Here is a 21,418-nt window from a genome sequence, read left to right on the forward strand (position 1 = left end):
TACAGCCTTGACCATTACTTTTTATACGTAGATATGAAAATGTCCTTGCCATTATTTTAAAATACCTTTTTTATAAACGTATGTATTTGATTTAACTTTTGGCGGTTTTTGTCGGTTTTTAACCGACTTCAATAAGGAAGAGTTTCTAAATTAATCGGGATCTTTTTTTAAAGGGTTTCGTTATGTCCGTCTGTCTGTCTGTCCGTCCGTCTGTCCTTCCGTCCGTGCTTCGTTTTTTCTCGTTTTCGAAGACTGGATAGTTTAGGAATATTATTTTATTTTTATTTGATACTAGTTAAGTAGGTACTTAATTATATATAACTATACATGGTGTGGCCTGCAACAGGGTCAAATATTTTAAATGAAGTAGGTATATAGGTACGTCTTTCATTTTCTTTTTTGCATGGGTTGTTATATACATATTTGTAACTTTTCTAATCCTAATTTATAGTTGGTCAAATCAATTTTTCAGTCAGTAAGAACCAGGTAAACTATAGGTACTCATCCTTAAGTAAGACAAAGATAGTATGATTCTCTCTGTCTATGATTGAAATGAGACAGTCCTTTGACAACCTATATTAAGCTTAATTTTAAGGATTTTCGAGGGAAATGACAAAAAAAATCCGAAGTCGATTAACACTTTATATTTATATTCTTTAAAATACACATCTAGACTTGTAGATTTGATCACAATACATGTATTTAAGTATATTTATACAACATTATTGCACTTGGATACATTTCTAAATATTCTTGAATACCTAAAGCGTTTTGGTAACTGTAAATAAACAAATAAAGTACAAACGTATTTTAACGAACGACATAAAAAAGGATTTTAACTGTACAGTATATAGCTTGATGAGTATAAAATATATACATAATACCAGACCAGACAGAATACTATTTTATATTCTCTTGTTTAAATAAATTTATAAATCTTTATCATCGTAAAGGTATTATTGTCATAAATAAATTAGGAACAAGATATTTATTAGATTTTCTCTCGTATGATTTCAAGTTTTGTAAACATATGCAACATAATTATATGGCTAGTAAAATAAATTAAAGATCTTTAATAATTTAGTATTTGACCTAATCATTCATAAAACAAAAAAAAACTTATAATGACATCCAGTTCTTTGTCTAAATCACTAAATCCATATGACATTTAACAGAATTTTTGTTAACATTGAAATGTCCTTCGATGCTGCTTTTCTTGTAAAAAATATAAGGTGGCTATTAGGTGTATATTTATTTACTTTTGTCTGTGTACGATAATAGGATATTGATAGAATTTTTAGTAGATTTTTTGGATTTTTTTCGAGAACAATATTTCCGCTCTACTTATATGGCATAACCGAGGTGAGAAAACCACCACCAAACATATATGAAAGGTTAACACATTGCAGGCTAAGTAAACGTAATAAGTATACTATACAACGTGTCCTTGTTCGCTTGATAAATTTCACCTCCCATTTATTGCATATACCTACCTACACAAAAATTCAAATCACACCTGCGTTTATTAGATACGTTGTAAATGCATATAGGTAGGGCAAGTATATATTATGTTATTGAACATTACAATACAAGTGATAAATAAAGAATAAACAAATAAGTGATTTGTCTGCCTCTTTAGGGTGTCACTGAATTTTTCAACATCGGCTTTGTAGTCAATCAGATATCGTTGTCTGTCGAACCGAATAACGTTTTCGTCGCTGTTTTAGTATGAACATAAGCCATTTTTTGATCGATCCTGTGCCGATAAATGCTGTGACACCTTAAAACTATTTTTTTTGGATAAAATCGATGATTGATATTCAACTATCTTCACTGTTATCAACGCTATGTATGTATATCTTTTAAGTCTAGCATTTCAGAATGCGCCCATATAACCATTCCAGTCGCAGAATCACAAAGTGGTAACTAAATGTCAGATGTGTCGTAACAGAGTCCACACAATGTGTCTAGAATTGTTTCGAAACAAAGTGTCGTCGCCGTGTCTACACTTTTCCGTAACAAGGTGTCGACACATTTGTGTGCACTTTGCGTGCGGTTTGCGACTAAATCTGACAGCAAATTTGTGACAGCAAATGTCAATATAAAATACTTCTTGAAAACCAAGGTTTGTCAAACTACTATTAGTGTCTCGTGTGCTCGTAATTCTAGTAAGTCATCATGGGCAATGCAAATGATAATAATCGACCGAAACCATATAAACACCCAACACCCGTCAACCTTTTACAGAAAAGTTTTTAAAGAAATTCAATAAGCTACTTAGGTCAGGCAACGAATGCTCCAAAAGTTGTAGAGGGAAATGCTCGGAACACAATTTTTGACTCCGTAACTCGGTTTGACAAGTTAGGAGGTGAACATATCAAAAGTCCCCGGCCGTAGCCCTTGAGCGGGGGGGAGAGAGGGGGCTTTGAAGGTCCCATTTTCCCGTTTTTCGATTATATCTCGGAAACTATGCATCTCAGCGACATGGCCACTTATACAAAATGAAAGTTAATTTAATTTGTTACAAGTTTATTCAGTAATTTTTTTGAGATATGAATAGTTTTTGAGATATCCGCTCTTGAAAGTTTATTTAGGGCTCTCAATTTTATCTTGATATATCTATATCAGTGAAGGTGCTAGGCCGTGTTTGGTATCGTTTTCGTATAAATCTGGGGTGCTGAATCCATTTAAGATATCACATTGACACCATTCCACAAAATAAAAATAAATCTTTTTAGGGTTCCGTACCTCAAAAGGAAAAAACGGAACCCTTATAGGATCACTCGTGCGTCTGTATGTATGTCCGTCTGAATACACAAAATAGTTCTTTACCTATAGATGACAGGAAAACCTATTAGAAATGTGCAGTCAAGCGCGAGTCGGACTTAATGTACGGAACCCTTAATACGCGAGTCCGACTCGCACTTGGCCGGTTTTTTTGAAACTCTTCTTGACGCTTAACCGCTGAACCGATTTCGTTGAAATTTGGTATAGAAATAGTTTGCGTCCCGGAACAGGACATAGGATAGATCTTATAACCAAAATCATCTTTTGAAGGTGTGAAAAGTGGCGTGGAAATTTGTACGAGAAATCAATAACCGCTGAACCGATTTATATGAAATTTGGGATGGTCTACATCTTTGATTTAGTTAAAAATGATGAAAAAACATGACTTCAAACCTAAACTTAAACAGTATTAACTTCAAGAAGTCAATTCTGAATTCCCCCCTACACCTCATTTCACACCTTTAAAGGATGATTTTTGAGATAACTTATTATATCCTGTCTCGGGACTCAAAATATATGTGTACCAAATTTAAATTAAAACTGTTCAGCAGTTTAAGCGTGAAGAGGAGTTTAAAAGAAAGTATTTTAATAAGTTTATATGTTTTTACTTCGGAATGGTGTCAATGTGATACCTTAACTAAATTTGGTACTGCGAATTTATACGAAAACGATACCAAACATGGCCTCGTAGCTTTACTGTTGTAGAAGTCAAAATAAAATTGAGAGCCCTAAATTCTTATTACTTGGCCAAACTTGTGTAGAAGGAAAAGGTAAAATAAAAGTCTTCGGCAGGAATATAAGACACAAATATTTTTTTTTTTTGCGTTACTATTTCATTCATCAAATATAAACATACCTTGATTATACTATTCTAGTGAGATCCTCATAGATAAACAAAAACATTTACTTAAAAAATTACAAGGTCGAAATGTCACGGAACTTGTGAGAGTAATATGTGAAAAATATAAACTTTTATGACAAAAAAAATCTGGACACAATTTAAGAATCACCCAATTGCGTCGAGGAATCATCTGTATTTTTGCTTGTTTCATTACCTCCTCGCTTCTTTTTTGTCCTTTGTATTCTGTACCAATTTGTTAGATCTGAAAATAAAGATAACTTGCGTCGTCACGGATGTCGATTTATAGGTTTTAGGGAGTGCAGAATTCGAAAACGATGATCATTTTATAATCCAAGATGGCGGCTACGTATTTTGTCATAAAAGTGGAATCCAAAATAGTCATCATTTTCGAAATCTGCGCCCCCTAAAACCTATAAAATGACATCCATGACGACTTTTATGACATAGTGCATGGCCGCCATCTTGGAATCCAAAATAGTCATCATTTTCGAAATCTGCGCCCCCTAAAACCTATAAAACGATATCCATGACGACTTTTATGACATAGTGCATTGCCGCCATTTTTAAATTGAAAATGTTATCATTTTCGAAATCTGCGCCCCCCAAAACCTATAAAACGACACCCATGACGACTTTTATGACATAGTGCATGGCCGCCATTTTGGATTCCAAAATGGTCATCATTTTCGAAAGCGGGGCCCCCTAAAACCTATAAAACGACATACATGACGACTTTTATGACATAGTGCATGGCCGCCATCTTGGAATCCAAAATGGTCATCATTTTCGAAATCTGCGCCCCCTAAAACCTATAAAACGACACCCATGACGACTTTTATGACATAGTGCATGGCCGCCATTTTGGAATCCAAAATGGTTATCATTTTCTAAATCTGCGCCCCCCAAAACCTATAAAACGACACCCATGACGACTTTTATGACATAGTGCATGGCCGCCATTTTGGATTTCAAAATGGTCATCATTTTCTAAATCGGGGCCCCCTAAAACCTATAAAACGACATCCATGACGACTTTTATGACATAGTGCATGGCCGCCATCTTGGAATCCAAAATGGTTATCATTTTCGATATCTGCGCCCCCTAAAACCTATAAAACGACACCCATGACGACTTTTATGGCATGTTATGTATGCCATGGCTGCCATTTTGGATTCCAAAATGGTCATCATTTTCAATATTGGGGCCCCCTAAAACGTATAAAACGACATCCATGACGACTTTTATGACACAGTGCATGGCTGCCATTTCGGATTCCAAAATGGTCATTATTTTCGAAATCGGCACTCCCTAAAACCTATATATCGACACCCATCTCGACTTTTATGACAAAGTGTTTTGCTACCATCTGCATGCAAGACATTTCTATTATTTTTACGTACAAAAATGGCCCCCTGTCAACTTTCAATCGAGATTTAATCGATAATTTATTCGATTAATATTCAGATTAATTCAATTTCAATCTATGTTAGGTCGACTAAACTAATCGCGATTAAAATTTGAGAATTAACTTTTTTTATTCCATTAATTAGTCGAATAAACAGTTAATCGATTAATGCCCATCTCTGACCACGGCATTTTTACACTTTGAGAATATCTGAAAACAAATCAACACAAGGAGCCATTTTGCAAATCCAGTAACTTTGTTATTACTTTTGACAGCGCGTGTCATGTGTCAACACAGAGTCGACACAAAGTCGAAACATTGCAACTACTTTGTGACTGCAATATTTCTCAGCCTTAAACCATATTTATACATCATAATTAACAAGTTTCGTAGTATGTAAAGCGTTATTTCTGTTATTTAAGTATAGTATACGCATCGAAGTACTAAAAATGCTTCAAATAATATAGTTATGAACACAGGCACTGAGAAGTAAACAATTTCATTTCCGGCTAAACTAAAACAATGTGGTGGCGCGTTGATTATATTACACTTAGTTTATCAAATCACTCGAGCAGTTTAATTCCCCATAATAATTTAAGTCATATTGTAATATAAATGCAAACAATATATAATTACGTCTTGTAATCCGTTTTAGAGATGGCGTATTAATGTCACTTATTTTTATTTAAGTATTTTTCCATCTGACAGTTTCCATTTGACAGGAACAAAATGAACGAATGAACGAATGATTTTGGCATAAAGTAGTCGCAAACCCGAAACAATGTGTGCACACGGCGACCACACTTTATGTCACTTTGTGTCATGTGTCGACCCTTCCCCATTTCTGGTAACTGTGTCGACACGGCGACGACTCTGCGACTGGAATTGTGACCGAAACAGACGGTGTCGACACAAGATGTGTCAACACCGCGTCGTAACGGCGACTGGAAATGGTTGTATGGGCGTGCCTAGGCTAGACTAGAGACGAGCATACTTATTCTAGTTATTTATATAAAACGCCAATTTGGAAGCCCTTGGGTTTAATGTTAGGTAAACAGATCGCTTTAATAAAATAGATCTATTGTGTATTCAAATATCATAGATTTTACATTATTTTGTTGTCTAGTACTATAGTTGATTAAAACTGGTGTGGCTTGCAATAGAGACAAATAGTCTAAACATAAACTTCGTCTTTGTATGAGATGTGTCACAAAATTAACTTATTATGTTAAATATATCAAATTCTATAAACCAAAATCGATAGATGTGTTTCGGTCAAGCGATGGACTCAAGACGATGATTCAAGAGATGGATTCAAGACACGCCTTTTCTAGAAAATTGAAACAAAATATTATGTAGGTACCCCTAAAATCTGTCTGCCTAAAATTAGATTGAGATTTTTCACTTATCTCCTCCTCCATTCAAAGTACATATATAACGTAGCTAACATGTATAATAATTATATTTTCTATAATATAATCAACAACAGTTATTTAAAATGTTATGTTGTCATTGGAAGACTTGTTACATAATTAAAATTAATAAATTGTATACGTAGCGTTTTTAAATCCATTCCAATTTAAATTTGTGTATAATTATATAATGTCAATGTGTCTTCTACAATTGTTTAAAACTAATCTTTTAAATAACACTACCAGGAACGGTGCAATCTTAAAAATAAATCTAGGCAAATACCTACTATGTTATTTTTACAAACTTCTGGTTTAGGTTCTGAGGTATCTCGAATATATATGTTTTATTAGTTTTCATATATAATATTTCGCAATCATAATTATACGTGAGGTTTGACACCTTGTATATTTTTGGACAGTGCTCAAATGTTGACCTATAATCACATCGTTTAGAATGTAAAATTAATACATTTTTACATTAGACTTTCAGATTCAAGTACTGTAGTTGAAATGTATTAACATTTATATAAATTTACGTCATTTTATTAGCTGATTCAACTTTATTTATATACTCATAAATAGGTACCTATTTCATGAGATAATTTCTGAAGTGCCGTGAAGTTCTTTCGTTAATTTTGAATTATTTCTTTAATTCTACCTAATTAACATATTGTATGAATGCTGTGAACTGAACTTAGTTGTTTTTAGCATTTGGTTCCAAGATATCTCAGTACGTGTAGGTACTAAATCGGTGACATAATCCTACGTATACTTTTTGGCTGCCAGATAAGGAATTCTTGAAGCCTATAAAAATGAGTACCATTCCGAAGTTTTGTTAAATATTATCAATATAATTATGTATTTTAATATTAATCTGCCTCAAATATCATATAAGCAATTATCAGCTAGTCAGTTTACCATAAAATATTGGAAGACTTCGTTGTTAAATAACATCGAAATTCAAGCATTTTGGAAGACATTGGATTAATTAAATATATTATCTTCTATTACTTTAATTTCCTAACCTTTTAACCATATAATTCATTGGAAGACAACGTGAACAACTTTGGATAACATAAAAATTAGCTTTGCGTTCTTAAACATTAAACAGATCTAGAATACAAACATTATCATCACATCTCTAAATGATTACTCGTTTAAACATTATGAACCTTTTTTGCGACAAAACCGTATTTACGAAGTCTGCGATTATCTAAAAATAGTTCAACAATTATCTAAAACTACTTACTCAAAATTAGAACGGAAGACCGATCTGGAAAGCCTTAATCAAAGCTGAACCTGAGTCATACATGCCGATAACTCCAAAAAGAACCCCTAAACATATGATGAAGTAGTTGTAGGCTACCGTCTGGCTATCCAGGTATGGGCCTTTCAGTTTCAAGTGGAAATAAGCCGGCCATATGAAGCTCAACATCGTACCAGTGAAACTTCCAATAAAGCCCATCAGAATAGCGAAGTGTGGGATGAATATCGCCATCAACACTGTGAACATCACAACACCCAGCCGCCAAGCGAGCCCCCAAACTTTTAACTCCCCATCCAAAGCGTAGATCACAGGGAAAAGTGTCTTAGGCTTACCCCTAAACAGTGCACGTTCCAACAGATCGCAGGCAGCATAGTACGGTAAAGGGTAACTTAGAATGGCTTTGACCACTAGGAAAAAGTTTACAAGTCCCTTAAATCCGGAAGAGCGGAGATTGTTAGTTATAACCTGTTGAGTATCGTTTTGGAAAGTCAGGAAGCACACGTATCCGAACACGGACTTGAAAGCGGCGGCCGCGATGTGTGACCATTTCAACATCCACTCAAACTTGCCCGGATCCTCCATGTTGCCTTCCAGAGTAGGGAGGAATATCTGAGATGTGTAAGAGAACACGATCACACCCAGACTTATTGGGAAGTTCTCGAAATCTAGACTCCATTTGACTTTACCCCAGCCCCAATCTCCGATGTACAGGATACAGTACCCAAGCACAATAGCGTTGATAATTAAGTGGCTCATGGTACACCAGAATGACAGCATACTGACGCTTTGAAGAGATTTCAAGAAAGCCAAAGGTAAAAGGAAGATTCCAGTGAGCATCATCCAAGATCGAGTGTCAATAGAGCCATCAGGGAAGGTTCCTATCATCAGATCGCCGCAGACGACGACGTAAAGAATGCAGGTCATGACAAGTTCAATTATTTGAGCAATGTTAACGATCCTAGCACCATATTTGCGGCCGAAGCACTCCTTGGCGATGCTGACGTAGGAGTCGCGGACGCGGATGCGTCGTCCCGTGACCGGGTCGTCCTCGTACAGGCACTCGACGAGGATACGGCCAGTGTAGCAGCAGATGTGGGCGATGCCGATCATAGCCGCGATGGCCCAGTAGCCGCCTTGGAGGACGGCGAACGGCAGGGATACTACGAACATGCCCTGTGGAAGAAAATAACAATATAAGTTGGTGTCAATCACGCCAAACACTAAAAGAATTCGGTCATTTGGTTTTCGTAATTAACTGTATTTGAATAAAGTAAGCGCGGTACCTACGTATATAAAAAGCTCCGAGTACTGCAAATTATACGATAGACCATGGTCTAATAAAACATGGTCTTCCATTCCCAGAGTGACACGCGATTACGTCACAATAACATTGCCACTTTATTTCAACATAACATGTTACATGGGTACATTATACCTATGGTTAATAAGTTAAAATATTTCTTTATAATTTTATAATTTTCATTTATATGTATTTTAGCTTAAATTTTACAATAACACGTCATTTTTAATTACTCGTTAGCAATATCTTCCGATTCACGAAAGAAATTTCAGACTTTCGGGTAATTCTGTTTATACTACTGGCAACACAGGATAGCGCTGGGGACATTTGACAATTCGGATCTAGATAACTTCATGCCCTGACCGTCATCCTTGTCGAACGCGTGTTAATTGTTATTTCCTTCTCGCTCAGTGTCAGCAGTCGCAGTGTTTTCCAAACTTTTCACGTCGTAAGCTTGGTAATTAATGTGTAACTGTGAATTCGTTTTTTAAACGTTTGTCTTGTATAGATAAATAAAGTTTAATTTAATACATTAGATTTGTTTTATTTTACTATGTTTCTACATGAATAACTTAAAATTAATGCCGTTAAAATAATTTTCACCGTTGGTTAAAATTCTCCCACATTTCAAAGTTTGAGAACCTGTAAACAGCATGATGACGTAGGCGCGTGTCAGTTAGGTCATACGCGAATCTCGGAATGGAGTACCAGGCGGAGTATATTATTATACCATGCGATAGACCTAATTCCCCCCTTTTTAATGTGACTGCGAGTTCAGAGTTTTAACTGATTTCAGTCATGTTTGTTGTATAGTAGATAATTGACACAGTCCACGCTCTGTTTCAGTGTTCAAAATTGTCCACTGTATTAAATCATCCAACCCAGTGTTCCATAACGTTAAGTTACAAAATTGTCTGTCTCAAAATGCTCAGTATCATAAAAGTCCAGGCTGGAACTTTCATGATGCTCAGTGTAATAAAGAACATTTCTGGCATAGCGTGGGTACAGATTATTAAAAAAATATTAAAATCAGGAAATGGTCTTCAATGTATTTCACAGGTTTAATTATCATCATATACCTGAATAGCATTAGTGACGTTCCAGGCAGCTTGGAACTCGTTGATCTTGCAACCCGGCTTGCCACCGCCTTCTTCAAACCCACCCTCTTCTGATGACGCATAGAAGTCAACGCTCTGCATACTTTGAGTCCTGAAATTATCAATTTTGTAAGTATTGACTGCCGTAGAAGTCCTTAAACTCTCCAATTACACACAGGGTGATAACAGAATTGTAGCTTTTAATGTAAATGACGCTTCTATAACAAGAGGCTCCAAACTTTTTGGCCTGAGGGCCACATCTGCTACCTTTTCGCAGGTTGGAGTAGGCAGTCTGTCAAAACTTTTAGCTTAAAGTTATCCAAGCTATCTTCATCTTTGTCGATACGGTAATATAGTAACTAAAATAAAACTGTTGTTGTTTAGTGATACCTTGATGCCTCCAGCTGCGGGAAGGTATTCTGATAGCTGGTGAATGATCCTCAGCCATGCAACTCTCCGCTGAAAAACGGATTGGTTGAATTCATCTCTCATTGAACCAATGGAGAAAGAGAGAAGAGTGTGTGTGTAAGTGACAACATACCTTGGTGCTTCCTGCTGCAAGGTGTTCTGGTAGCAATCCTACGATTCATGTCTCATTGAGCCAATGGAGAAAGAGAGAAGACTGTGTGTGGGTGAAAGTATATATACCTTGGTGCCTCCTGTTGCGGGAAGGTGTTCTGGTAGCTGGTGAATGAGTCCTCAACCTGCAAGTCACCGCTGAGAAACGGACTGGATGGATTCATCTCTCATTGAACCAATAGAGAAATAGAAGAGTGTGTGTGGATGAGAGAAGATATATACCTTGGTGCCTACCAGTGGCGGCGCGTGAAATATATCCATAGGCAAGCCGGGGCTAATTTGGCTTACATATTTCCTTTACAACTCTGGTCAAAGGTCCAAAAACTGGCAAGCCGGTGGGAATCGGCTTTTATGGACACGCCGCCACTGGTGCCTACACTGCCTACAGCTGCCGAAAGGTATTCTAATAGCTGCTGAATGAGTCCTCAACCTGCAGGTCGCCGCTGAGAAACGGACTGGATGGATTCATCTCTCATTGAGCCAATAGAGAAAGAGAGAAGAGTATGTGTGGGTGAGAAAGGATATATACCTTGGTGCCTCCTGTTGCGGGAACGTGTTCTGGTAGCTGGTGAATGAGTCCTCAGCCTGCAGTTCACCGCTGAGAAACGGATTGGTAGGATTCGTCGACTGATATGACGGCGACGTGGTTTCGTTCATTGTTGACAGCTCGCAGCTTTCGCCCATATCTGGACAACAGTTAATTAATGTTCATTAAGTACTAGAAGAGTCAGTTATATGAAAAAACAAGTGTTGTCCCTTATTAAACTATTAATTGTGGAATTGTGTGTAGAAGGCTTAATTAGTGCCCGAGGCAATTATTGGGATTAAATTGCTAAAACCTACCCCGAGCTTCTTTAAGATCACCGGCAAAAATTACTTTAGAAATTATAGGGACGTTTTTGCAGAATATAAAACGTGTTCAAAACTCTATTTTCCTCGTTTTCATCACCTATTTCCTGATGCTATAAAAATATTATAGCATTTATCATCATACATTGAAATTTGTTATTTTAAGTTATAGTCTGTATCTTTAGGTATTTATATAAAAGTAAACAAACAATTTGTAAATTTTCGGGTAGTTATAACATTTATTGGTTAACCAACCAAATACAAAACCGCCTGGATCAGTCACTGAACGACCTGACTGTAACCTACATTATTTGATCATGTAATGTTTTCATCTACCCTCAACTGGCTTAAGGAGCCATTTGATGGTAGGTTTTGTTTACTTTTATTTAAATACCTAAAGATACAGAGTATAGGTAGTTACTACTTGTCGAAATAAATCTTCGTTTAGTAGTTTTATGTAAATAGAACTTTAGGTATGTCATGCTACCGTAAATATGGTAATACCTAATACAATGTACAAATTGCAGAACATCCCCAAAAAGCGGAAACGTTCTCGAGAATGTTCTCAGAACATTCTGCAACATGGAAATTTATTGTTCCGCCATCTTGGATTTTGGGGCTCTCTATGACATTTGGTCGAGCACCCCCCACCTATCACGCACCGTTTAAAAGTTGCCATACAAAATAGAAGTGGCCAGTTTTCCCGCAATTGTAGCATTTTTCCAAAAAAAAATTTTTCGTAGGTATCTAGGGGACCCCGAGATTCCGTGACCAAAATTTCAGCGCGCTAGGACAAACTTGAAAAAAAATAAAGTCGGTCATATTGAAAAAAACATGGCCGCGTCAAAAACTGCCAGGGTCCTCTATGACATGTGGTCGAGCACCCCCCACCTAGGTCTGACCGTTTGGCCGGGCCGTCATACATTTTTTTGACCGGAAGCGATAGACCAAAAGTCGGAATTTTCTGGGGGTAAGGATACTACACCTAAACTATCGTGAATATTCATGGTATAAACTACGATAAATAAATAAATTCTCGTTCTCGAGAACATTCTCAGAAGTTACCGAGAAATTCTCATGTGGAAAGTTTCGCAACTTTGGAAAGTTCTCGTGCGTGCATTGCTAGTAATACCAAATGGTATCTAAAATTTAACGTTGCATGACATTCGATTTAAAGATGTATATATTTTCTTATTATTTTATTTATTAAATTTAGGAATTATAGATGGTCAAGCAAATCTTGTCAGTAGAAAAAAGCGCGAAATTCAAATTTTCTATGGGACGATATCCATTCGCGCCTACATTTTTCAAATTTGCCGCTTTTTTCTACTGACAAGAACTGCTTGACCCAGTATATGTAACACCTATATCATAATTCATAAACTAAGAGCTTTTTGTCTATATTGTAATAAGCTCAAGAAAGTTATTAGGTTCACTCGGGCTCACGTTGTATAAGGGGTCATCCGTTAATTACGTCACACGAATTTCTAGGTTTTTTGACCCCTCCCCCCCCCCCTTGTCACATTTGGTCACATTTGGCAAACCCCTCCCACCTAGTGTGACGTCACATTTTTTCTACGAAATCGCCAAATCGAATTAAGTAAGTACCTAAGTATTATTAATATTTTATCAAAATATTTTTGACGATATAAATATTAGTAATTTTATAACCCAAAACTGCTTAGGAAAGAAAATTAAAAGAATAACGATTATCGTTTTAAAAACTTGTTATTTAAATTAAATGTACAGGGAATAAAATAATAAAAAAAAAAATTTCGGTTACTGATGAAGTTAAAGTGACGTCACAAAGTTTGTGCCTCCCCCCTCCCCCATGTCACAATATGACAGCGTTTTACACAAAAATAAAACGCTAATTAAATAACTTACCATATTCGGAACCTAATAATAATATTGAGAATGGCAACACTGCGTAGTCGGTCGTATTGTCCTTTTCTAGCATATACGTCCTTCTCTCTCCCACACTCCCACCACTCAGGCAGGTTGCTTTGACAGTTAAACAAGGCAATTTTTCAAGTCATTGTCTCAAAATTATTCATATTTACACCAGGCAGGATTAAAACTTTAGGTTCCGAATATGGTAAGTTATTTAATTAGCGTTTTATTTTTGTGTAAAACGCTGTCATTAAACAACTGTACCGATATTCGGAACCTAATAATAATATTGAGACGTGTTTGTTATCGCCTGGTGGTGGGAAGACGCCAAGCCAATGTGATTATACATGTAGTTATTATGTATATGTAATATTATTATATTACGAGTGTTTAATTAATTATGTAGTACACCCTTTATTTTAACACTTGTGAGGAGAGAGGTATTTAGTAAAGCATACATTTTGATATAAAATTATATTATGATACTAACTTTACATTTTATATATGTACTTAATGTAGGTACTTATAAATTTTCAAAGCGGATAAGTGAGTCACCACAAGGGCGCTATACTTAATTATATGTATGTGAAACTAGGTAAAAGAAGATGAGATTTTAAGTCAGTCTACTCTTCAAGGAGCATACAACATCTGTGATAAGGAGTGATGTAATTAAAATATGAAGAGATAAGAATTATTTATAAAGTACTCGAGTAGTTTTTTATTTATAACTCCCAATTATTAACAAATTTGATAATAATTATCTAGTAAAGTAAGGAGTTGCAGGAATATAACAAGGACAAGACCTTTCTTATTTCGAAAATCTCTCTGGATTAAGTAGACGAATATTGTACATATTCGTTATATCACTATCACTACCCACAAAGTTAGTATTGGGTACCTACTTACTAAAATGTCATAGGGAATTATTGAACTCCTTTCATGACTGTGAGCCAATGTGAGCTATATACTTGGTTATAGCTATAAAATGCATTTAATCCTTTGTACGCTTTACTAACGCGAATGCGAGCTAATGTACCTAAACAAACCTTACTTAAAATTGTGAAGGTTACTTTGAGAGCTTAAGCCATAACATAACACTCATGTTGGCACGACTAGTAATGATAATGACGCTTTTTGGCGCTCTTGGCGTTCAAATGGTTAATATAGAAATGCCACAGAACCTTATCAATGATATTTGTATAGGTGCAGGCTCATTCTGATTATATTCATGTTTAGCTATCATCAAGTGACCTAAATTGTACTCATTAATTTCTATATATGCAGTAAGTTTACCTTATCTGGTGCCTACTAGTAGACATAAGCTTGATTGGTTCTGAACGCTTAAGTGGCTTAATTTATGTAAAGCATTTATAGACATTGCATAGTTCTGAATATTCAGTTTCCTCTTTCCAGTGTGTAAATTATTAAGAATAAGGTACTTAATTCGAAACCTTAGCTCATCGCATGTGTTTTAACCAAAATGCAGATTTGTGTGTTTATTTAGTGATTTTACATTATTTGCAATAACTGTGCGGAACCATGGGGTCCCCAACCTTTTGCCGGGCACCCGTGGGCCCAAAGCCAACAGGGCAGAGGCCCTTTAAGAGGGACCTATTTCATCCAATGCTAGAGTCAACACTTTGTCGAATTTATTTGATATTTATGTATACTTATCCTCCTTATGAACTAAGGATAACTGTAACTTTTCGATATCAAATATACGCAGAATTGTCAATTATTATATATTCTGAAATTATAATATTACTGGATTTGGGCCAGTGTGCTTTTGTATACTATATCTCTGGCCTACGATATAGGCTAGTCTATTAACATCCCGCCTCCTGGAAGGCAGTATACAGACTTCTTAGATATATATTCACGGTAGCGCTAAGTGTGTGGACCTAGTTTTCCGACACTTGACTGCATGAGATTATTGTGAACATTTTTTCAGGTCTCGAGCAAGAAGGGTACCTAGATAGGTTGAGGTCCTTAAATTGTGGATTTGGTAGGAGCAAGACACAGACGGGGTGTAAATTAATTAATCCACCATGTTTCAAGAGATTTTTGTTCATTGATGCCTTCAGGTTACACTGTACAGACAGACTAACACTTTGGCAGAGTTTTGCTAACATATAATAAATGACTGCATTTGTTTGGGTGTACATGTTCCACATCAAAGGCATATTTATATATTTCAATCTATTTTTAAAAAGTTCGCGTTTCAAAATAGTTTCGCCTTTTCGCAAGGCGTGCTCCTGTTTCCCTATTTTATTGTGCAAAGCGAACAGTATCACAATGTTATAATTATGTATAAATAGAGAACTAGAGGGTCATGCCCTAGACGTGACCGCCCAGAAGTTGTGCTAGAACCGTTCGTGCAAACCATTCAGTCACTGTTTTTAAAAACCTTTTTGTAGTGGGTACATTCCACGGTCTTAAATTTGTTAAACGTGTAGTATCAAACTATGACAAGTCATGATAAGTGAATTAAGTGATAACAGTATCTAGTCGGTGCATAGAAGCACTTGCCCTTGAGGTTAGGGCATGGGTAGTTTAAAATAAACTTAATCCGTGCATAGGAGCACTTACGATACAGGTGGTTTAAAACTTCCTGGGTCACAATACAGACACAAGGTGTAAAATACATAATTGATAAACGCCCGTCAGGCCAGTTTTGTATATTTTATTTCAAACATGCTTGTGCAGCACCGCCAGCACATGATAATTTCCCTATACCATGGCAGTCAGGGATATAATAGTTAAATAGGTAGGTAACCTTGGTCATGTCGTGTACATAGGTAGATACTCGTAACTTAACGTAACATGTTAACTGAAAGTCTAGTGCTCTCGAGGCAAATATAATTTATGCAACTGTGAGCTGCTCTTACATTGAGATTATATGTATTTATTTCTAGTCTGCCTTAGCAGGCCTAGACTTCAAAGGTTTTTTTTTTTTTTTTAGATATTCATAGGGCCGTTAATCGGACCCTTTGTACACCTTGAGCAGGCTGTTTGTTTCACACAATGAGAAATATAATTTGAATTATATTGTAAACATAGCTTATTTCAGAATGGAACCGTAAGCACTGTCGTGAGCTTACATAGTCTGATTAAATTAGAGTCCACAGATTGTCTGGACCTTGGTGGATTGACCACTCCTGATTCTAATTATCAATTTTCTGCCTGGGCTTATAATCGAAATTAGGTGACTAAATCTCTTAGTATTCTCTATGCCGCCCAAGTTATGAGGCTAAGCGTCTCCAGACCACAATTTTATATTAGGGTGCAAAGATTTTTTCATCTTTAAAAGAAAAATGAGTCGAAATAGGCCTAGAATCTTAGGTTACTTTATACCTTATAATTTTAGAAATGTAATGTAAATGGAAAGCAATTTTCACTTTTACCACAGTTAATTAGCCCAATTTTGGACTTAGCCAATAGGGTGTTTGGGACCCTTTTAGAATAGATTGGTAAACAAAAATGAAATCTAATAACAAAGCCTTGCCTATTTCGACTGATTTTGTTAGAACCCTTTTTACTTTCTTAAAAGGAGATATTTACAAATTCATTTTTGTAATATTTTTCTGATTGTGGCTTACTTGCTCGCATGTGTTATGATATGACCATATCATTTATATTTCTGTGAATATGTCTGACATGCCTTGCGCAGGCTTACATAGGTTATAATATTATCATCAATAACTTGACGTCAGTTTGTGAATGAATCAAAGATTCTTTGGCACACCTTACGCAGGTGGAGACATGGCAGGCTTGCGCAGCCTTAGATAGGTACATAATATATTGGTTTCATCACAAATAACTTGACGTTAGTTTGTGAACGAATAAAAGATTTTCTTAGGCACACCTTACGCAGGTGGAACCATAACAGACGTAGGTTTAAGAATATCATTCAAATCGAATACCCTGAGTTTATGGGTAATATTCCCTTAGTTGCGGGTTCCTTGCTCGACAAGGTGAAAGGCTTTATGCAGGCTTTTACAGGCACTTTTAGAAAGTGTCATTCACGGTGACGCGCAGATTTGTCAAAACTAAACTTTAACTCTTCAGTTAACTAATATAATTTGACAATATGAACCAAACCATGCGTCTTCGTCAATGAATCAATCTAAAGATTCCCGTATCGTTAATGCCAAGTGTACTATTTATGTAGGTAGGTAGGTAGGCTTAAGAATTTACCCTCTTGTATGTAGTTACGTAACGAATTAATAATCAAGTTATTCAAATCCAAAATAACACAAGCACATATAGCAACTACATGCAAGAGTTATTTTCCTTAACCTTTTAAGCTGTAAGTACCTGCTAAGTTATTTATTTAAGTAGGTACCTACATTTTAACCTACCTACATTTTAAAATTTTTTTCAAAATTAAATATCTAGTTGGAGAGATATAAGTTGGTAGATCAAGAGTGAAATACTTCACGATTTCGCATGTCATTCTTGCGCAGAGCCATGCTAATCTCTCTCTATGTCTAGTCAGATTTAAGTTTATGTACTGCCGAAGTACTCACTTTCCACAAAAATAAATGCAATGTTTGCGATGTAGGTTTGTTCGTTACCTTGTGTCCCTCAGAGCGGAAATAGAAGCCCCGCGAAGGCGGGGCTTTGTCGACTCCTAAGCGGGTACACTTATTTATCAGCAATTTAATTCACAAAAAAAATAATTTTGCAATATTATATTAACCCGGAACGGGATAAAAAGACAAATTGCTGATAGATACTTGGGCAGATAAAACCTACACGTCTATAAACTTCTACCTCAATACATAGGTTCTACTTAACACGTATTAACTATCCGATCCTTTCGTATTCGAAAACACAAATCACTTGAAAACTGAAGGGTATGCCTCCACACATCACCATTTAAGTATTATAATTTCAACCGTTATTATACACACACAAAGATTAAATGATACACACACAGAAACTAACAAGACTCGGAAGAGACTTAATGTAGGTATAAAATTAAATTCTAATGGTGACACGTGCATGCTTTACCAGCTCGATGTGTTTTCTAACATATGTGTTTTAGTATTTTCATTGGCATAGCCACGGCCCAGGCAGCCTTTGAAAACACTTGCACATCACTATTCCGGATCGTTTTTATTTGCTAGATAGTTTATCGGACAACTAAATTTAAATATTTATTTCGAACGCAAAAACCGTTAGAAACTGTTTTTCAATATAGTCAGCTAAACTGGGGTACAAATTCAAAAACTCACCAGCAGTTTAGCTTCACGACCTTCCAGATGGAAAAACAGCAAGCCAATGACTTGAAAAATTGCCTTGTTTAACTGTCAAAGCAACCTGCCTGAGTGGTGGGAGTGTGGGAGAGAGAAGGACGTATATGCTAGAAAAGGACAATACGACCGACTACGCAGTGTTGCCATTCTCAATATTATTATTAGGTTCCGAATATCGGTACAGTTGTTTAATGTCACATTTTCTTGACCCCCTCCCTCCCCCTAAACGTGCGACGTAATTAATGGATGACCCCTAAGTACCTAGGTACAAATATGCTGTATCTTATCTATATGTCGATACGAAAAATTTGACAGTTCAGTACAAATCTCGCGCTAACTTTTATCGACAAAGGGCTGATATGATGATGATGAACCAATGAATCTACCAATTCCGCGGACATATTTTTAGCTAGCTCAGAACAAAGCACAAATAAATGCCATTATTAGGATTCGAACCCAGGGCATCCAACTTTTCAAGCAAGGTAAATGTTATTCGTTACCTATAAGGGCACTGATTAACAGTGCGCCGGACGGTTTCGGCCTGTCAGTTAGAACAAAATTTTGACAGTTCCGAACAACTGACAGGTCGATACCGTCCGGCGGACTGTTAATCAGTGGGCCCCTTAAAAGAGTAAAATGGAACTGTGTAGTAAATACTAATCGAAAATATGAAATTAATATCCTAAAACTGTACTTTCTGATTCGTCTCGTACATGCTTTTTAATGGACAAGTAATTTTTTTTCTCTCCAGGGAAAAATGGACGGGAATTCCGTCGATATTGTGTACCAACCAAACAGATTGCGTCCAATATCCAATTCTTACCTTGATTAGCGAATCTAACGGCCTGCGGTGGACGCGGCGGTGGTCCAGCTTTATCAGGCATCTGCTGCCTCACCGTCTGCATAGCCACCTCCAACGCATTCTTGATCGGGGGCAATTTAAACCGACCCAAATTCATCTTGGCTTACTTGGAAGACTGGTTAACACTTATATTTTACACTTAATCTAATGGAAGACTTCTTTACTACGCTAAGTTTATCCTACCCCGACCGAACGGCCATTTTAGAATTTTCGAACATTCATTCTTAAACACAATTTAGGTTGCGTTTTTATTTTGAACACTTTTATAAATCACTGTGTTTTGTTTTTTGGGGTGTTTTAAAGGGTTTAGGGTTATTTTTGTTTGGGTTTTATCATTTTTTAGGTATTTTATGTGGGTTTAGGCCGCTCGGCACGGATACTAGGGGCGGAGACTGCGCGATGCTGCGCGCTGGACCGATCGATATCTGTACCTACGTCTTTAGGGTGAGATTTAAAAATATCTATACGATTTTGCACTGTATGTCTTCAGACATACGGTGCAAAGTGTTTAGATATTAATTAACGTGTCTGCACCCCCGATTTAAGGGGAAAAGTCAACGTAGTATTAAGCTGACAGACTTATTACGTTTCACTTATGAAGCGAAGAGGTGTACGTGTGAATCGTGTGATGCTCATTGCCTAATGGTTTTAGGATTGTTTTGATGGTGCGATGAACAATTGATGTTCAAAGATGATATAACGAGTATAATGACTGATGGTTATAACTGTTATAACGAAATAAGTTGTTTGTCAAAAATTTCATTTTTGACCCAAGTATTTATCGCTGACTGTACTTTTCTTTCCACAGCCAACTAATAATCATCGAGACAATTCTAACAAACACAATTAGATTGCGCTGTTTTATCAGAGTTCGTATAGGCACCTCCTGTGTCCATCATCAGATGTGCTTGATTGTACCATAATATTACTTAGTTCACAGACTTAAGTACACCCGACTTAGGTACTTACATATTATGTATGTGAAGCTTGAGTTCAATCAAATAATGGGGTTGTCTATTGTTTGTCCGAAAATTATATAAAATAATACTCATATGCCCGAATTTTATTTGCCCGAATTTCATTTGCCCCAATTGTTTGTTTACCATAAAAATGATGTGACATACTCTTTGTTTACCCGATTATTAGATTCCAGAACGTACGAGTGCCATACGTGTTGTTGTCCATATTGTTAATTGTAAGAATATTTAACCTCACCTAACCCACTTTTCCAGTAGTATTTCTTTTCTGTAAGGGTCGCAGTTCAAACCTAACCTAACCCATTTTTCTAGTAGCATTTGGTTTCTGTAAGGGTCGCAATTAAAACCTAACCTAACCCACTTTTCTGATAGCATTTCGTTTCTGTATGGGTCGCAGTTCAAACCTAACCTAACCCACTTTTCCAGTAGCATTTCTTTTCTGTAAGGGTCGCAGTTCAAACCTAACCTAACCCACTTTTTCAGTAGCATTACTTTTCTGTAAGGGTCGCAGTTCAAACTTAACCTAACCCATTTTTCTAGGGGTAAGTAATATAAGACATAACAACTTACACTATAGTATTCATATTGTATACGCTCATATTGTATAAGTTTGTTTTGTATACCGTTCAAGGTGTATAACGAACGTTAGATATAACATCAAAATATCTATTTTTCTTAAGTATAACGTTATTTAAGTATAATATCATTGTATATAACGATCATTATGTATAACGTTCATAATATCTCAGATTTATAATGTATATTATTCAATACATCTAACACCAAAATGCATAATGCTCGTATAGAATAACCCTACTTTTCTGGCAACAGTTTGTTTTCTGTAGGGGTCGCAGATCTAACCTAAC

General features: G+C 36.2%; 1 protein-coding gene and 1 non-coding gene across 2 annotated transcripts; both read right to left on the bottom strand.

The window, feature by feature from the left end:
- Positions 1–7,217: 7,217 nt before the first annotated feature.
- Positions 7,218–20,112, bottom strand: LOC134800487 (vesicular inhibitory amino acid transporter). The gene is made up of 4 exons (XM_063772953.1): positions 19,537–20,112; positions 11,240–11,396; positions 10,114–10,243; positions 7,218–8,907 (listed from the first exon to the last, which is right to left on the bottom strand). Exons 1-4 carry the CDS (start codon positions 19,670–19,672, stop codon positions 7,723–7,725), a joined length of 1,608 nt encoding a protein of 535 aa, XP_063629023.1. The 5' UTR covers positions 19,673–20,112; the 3' UTR covers positions 7,218–7,722.
- On the bottom strand, positions 17,874–17,977 carry LOC134800959 (U6 spliceosomal RNA). Its single transcript, XR_010145602.1, has one exon. It is a non-coding gene; the product is annotated as a U6 spliceosomal RNA (small nuclear RNA).
- Positions 20,113–21,418: the final 1,306 nt, after the last annotated feature.

This window comes from Cydia splendana, chromosome 20, assembly GCF_910591565.1.
Source record: "Cydia splendana chromosome 20, ilCydSple1.2, whole genome shotgun sequence".
Taxonomy (NCBI): domain Eukaryota; kingdom Metazoa; phylum Arthropoda; class Insecta; order Lepidoptera; family Tortricidae; genus Cydia; species Cydia splendana.